The following is a 4,039-nucleotide window of genomic DNA, read 5'->3' as shown; positions in this document are numbered from 1 at the left end:
GCACTTAGGACTTACTGAGGTAATGATGAGCTCAGTTACGCTCAAACTGAACACAAGGAACTTTAAAAGACCAATTTTGGGGGTTTTAGGTTTTTTGTAAGGCTTGACTGTATACATTTCAAGACACGCATTTCACTATGAACATTGAAATTATTTAAGTTCAATGACTAGATTTAGAAGACAAAGTTAATGTAGGCTGTAAAGTTTAGTTTTCTATGTTTATGAATGTACTTATGTTAATTTGTTGTTGAAGAGCATATTGGCTGTATATGATAATACTTGTTTTGGAGCCTAGTTAAAGTAGGCTAATACACATTACTTCTGTGTTGATTGCAACATTTCATGTGGTTTTTGTCAGCTGTTAGGATGACAGTGGTCCATAGCAGTGACTGAAACTTGAATATACTGTATGAACATTGTATAATAGTACAACATACTTGGGTTTATTGTTGAACTTCTATTTGTAAATGGTATTTGATACACAGCCCAGAGTGTGTACTTATAGCGATATTCTATGCTGGTTTTCACTTAGCTACCCCCCAACATGAGCTGGTTTAGACACAATTCACACCAGCATAGTTTTATCAATCAGGAAGCAAGACATTTTTATTTCAGACAGTCTTCTTTTACTTATTATATTATTATAATATAGAAGTTCCCCAGACACCAACCAACTGCATCATCTCGGGATCAGTTCCCATGTCTTTCGATCTCCACTGAACTAAATTGCTAAATTGCTATAAAATAAGATAATAAGAAAATAAGAGGGAAATATAGGTTCCAGATCAAAATAAGTTATATAAATATTCAGTGAAATAACAACAGGAAAACCATAGATCACGATATGTGTGTTACTGTTAACCCACACACATTTATTCTAACATAATTGAATATCACATTAATAGTTGAATATCAAGGCATGACAATAGATTTAGAACAACACCCACATGTTTAATAATGAATAATTTGTCAGATAAGACTATATGTCTTTGGGAGTATTTACTATTTACACCGGTCTATTGGTGTCTGAGTGCTCTTAAAAGATGATGCAATTAAAACACATGTCTATGCAAACATGAAACAAAGATAAAGACTGCTTGTTTAAGGTGTAGGCAGTAGGTTTGAGAAGCAACACAGCCATAGGGCTTAGCTTCTGTGTAAACAGAAAAGGAATTGTTGACCTCACAGCCTGATCACGTGACATCATTTGCAAGTCACTTTAAATGAAACACAGGGCTGTGGATCAAAACTGATTGTTGGGCCATTGACAATCGACTTTAGACAATTTCAGACTGTAAATGTTTTTTCTTTTACCTGTGTTTTTCCTCACATACTTCTACTCACTAAAGATATTTTGTATACTAACATGTCATATTAGTTTAATAAAGACAGTCAGCTTTTTGAACTGACAAAACTAAGAAGTGACTAACAATTTATAAATGCCTTTCTAGTTAATTATACGGTCATGGCATCACAATAATATTTTGTGATGCAATGAATAATATGTTTTAAATAGTGTGTTTTACAGGAATCATAACTTATAACTGATTCACTCACATATTACGGTAATGATAATTACATAAAAATCTATGCTATATATATATATATATATATATATATATATATATATATATATATATATATACTGAGAGAGAGAGAGAGAGAGAAAGAGAGAGAGAGAGAGAGAGAGAGAGAGAGAGAGAGAGAGAGAGAGGAAGATGTAAGCTATAGTGTAGTATTTACAGCAACACTGTCCAATCTTCATTGCAATTTGTTTTATGTTTTACATATAGTGTGTGAGTGTGTGTGTGTGTGTGTGTGTGTGTGTGTGTGTGTGTGTGTGTGTGTGTGTGTGTGTGTGTGTGTGTGTGTGTGTGTGTGTGTGTGTGTGTGTGTGTGTCTATGTATTTGTGCCTCCATCAGCTTCACTAAGTTCCTCTCTGCTCTCTTGTGGAGAAGAGCAGTACTACAGCAATTATTGTAGGTACTCAAACATTGATCTACACTGGAAAGAAAGAGTTGTTGCACAAAGTTCTAACACACTGATTTATATGAATGGCATGGCCAGAGTATGGAACTCCAACCTCCCCCAACAAATCAAACTCAGCTTCTTCTATGCAACCGGCAGAGTCTGTTCTTCACTTCTCCTATGGCAGTGAATGCTGGACCCTGAAACCAACCCTACAGAAGTCTCTAGACGGGTGCTACGCCAGAATGCTGCGTGCAGTACTCAACATCAGCAAGAGAACCCGTTACCAACAAGAATCTGTATGATGGAATACCAAGGTTGAATGATGAAATAGCATCCAGGTCAGGAGAATGAGACACTGTCAAAAACACCAAGAGCTGCCAGCCAGCAAATTGGTGCTGTGGGAACCAACACATGGTCACGAGGACGTCCCACATTAACTATGTGAAAGTAGGCCTACTCAAGAATGATGCAGGAGCACAAAGTACAACAAGCTGGCCAGATATATGGAGAACTGGGATGACTGGAAGCGGCGATGGAGGGCTCGCCTGAGGACGACCTAGAGAGACACCTCGAATGGCTTTTAATGTACTGTACTGCATTACAAGTAGTGAAGCATTGTCATTTTATACATTTAAAATAAATGTTTTATAGCTTCATGTTACATTGATAGGGGTAATAGTGAAACGCATGAAGGACTGATATATGAAGGAGCTGATGTATGTGAGACTGGAGCTTTGGCCCCTATGGCCACAGAAACCATAAACACAAAATAAGCAGTGGTCCTCTTTACCCTCATTGCTCCCAGCTAATCAGGTGACCACAAAGTATCACTCCCATAACAAACACTATTGCATACAACACACCCTACTCTATTCCACATCAGAACAGGGTCCCTCACTGCTGTGTACAACTACTGTGAGACCATTTCTGTTGTAATGTGGCCTTACACTGGAGCTTACACTGAAATGTGTTAATTTGGATTTTAACGTCTTTGGATAAGCTATACACGGCACAATAATGGTTCAAGGAATTACGGAGATAGCTGCCGTGTGCGTTGGCCTGGTTGGGCTGATAGGAGCTGCTGTGGCCACTGGTTTGCCGATGTGGAAGGTGACAGCTTTCATTGGGGAGAACATCATCGTGATGGAGACCCGATGGGAGGGCCTGTGGATGAACTGCTACAGACAGGCCAACATCAGGATGCAATGCAAGGTGTACGACTCCCTGCTGTTTCTGCCCCCTGACCTGCAAGCGGCCAGGGGTCTGATGTGCTGCTCTCTGGCCCTGTCAGGAATAGGGCTCCTGGTAGCGCTGTCGGGTATGCGCTGCACCTCATGCATTCAGGGTAACGCCCGTGTGAAGGTCATTATCCTAATGGTTGCAGGTGGTATGCAGTTCCTGGCCTCTATCTGTGTCTTCATCCCTGTGTCCTGGACAGGCCATGCCATCATTAGAGATTTCTACAATCCTCTGCTCATCGACGCCCAGCGAAGGGAGTTGGGAGATGCTCTCTACATCGGGTGGGTGACCGGTGCTGTTCTCTTCGCCTCGGCTGTGTTGTTTGTCTGCCGCCGCGTGCCCTTAAGCAAAGGTTCATTTGATATATACCATCCAGCTAACATGAACGGATACAAGCCAGCACTGATGAGGTACCATCCCATTTCAAGTGTGCCCAGCATGAGGAGAGATTTGGGCCAGCCAATTCTGCCGAACAACAGCTTTGTTGGACACCACCCACACCCAGCCCCTTTCATGCCAATTGATGGATCAGTCATCAGTCCGCCTGTAGTCTATAGACCAGACCTGCTTCAAAACGGAACAAATCAAGGTGGCGTGGGTCGACATCACTCTACTCTAAGCCTGTCAACACCGGGGAACTCTTTGTATTTAAGTCAACAGAGTCAACAGACCACTCCATATCATTCCTTAACTTATACAGGCAATCCCTCCTTGTCCTACGCTTCCAGCTACCATCCAGTTCCACACAATCCTGTTTTCATAGGATACAGTAAATCAGTAGTTGGACCACAGTCTCACAGTGGCAGCAGCCCCGGCATGTACATCTAA

At 41.2% G+C, this 4,039-nt stretch overlaps 1 protein-coding gene across 1 annotated transcript; it reads left to right on the top strand.

Annotated features, from left to right (window-relative positions):
- Positions 1-2,989: 2,989 nt before the first annotated feature.
- On the top strand, positions 2,990-4,039 carry LOC308290015 (claudin-8-like; the record flags this gene model as incomplete). Its single annotated transcript, XM_080731793.1, has 1 exon — positions 2,990-4,039. The coding sequence occupies one exon, from the start codon at positions 2,990-2,992 to the stop codon at positions 4,037-4,039; it is 1,050 nt and encodes a 349-aa protein (XP_080587919.1).

Source organism: Nannobrachium achirus (assembly GCF_963921795.1).
Source record: "Nannobrachium achirus genome assembly, chromosome: 8".
NCBI classification, from domain to species: Eukaryota; Metazoa; Chordata; class Actinopteri; order Myctophiformes; family Myctophidae; genus Nannobrachium; species Nannobrachium achirus.
The sequence above is the reverse complement of the archived record's forward strand: the minus strand, read 5'-3'. Positions and strand labels throughout refer to the sequence as shown.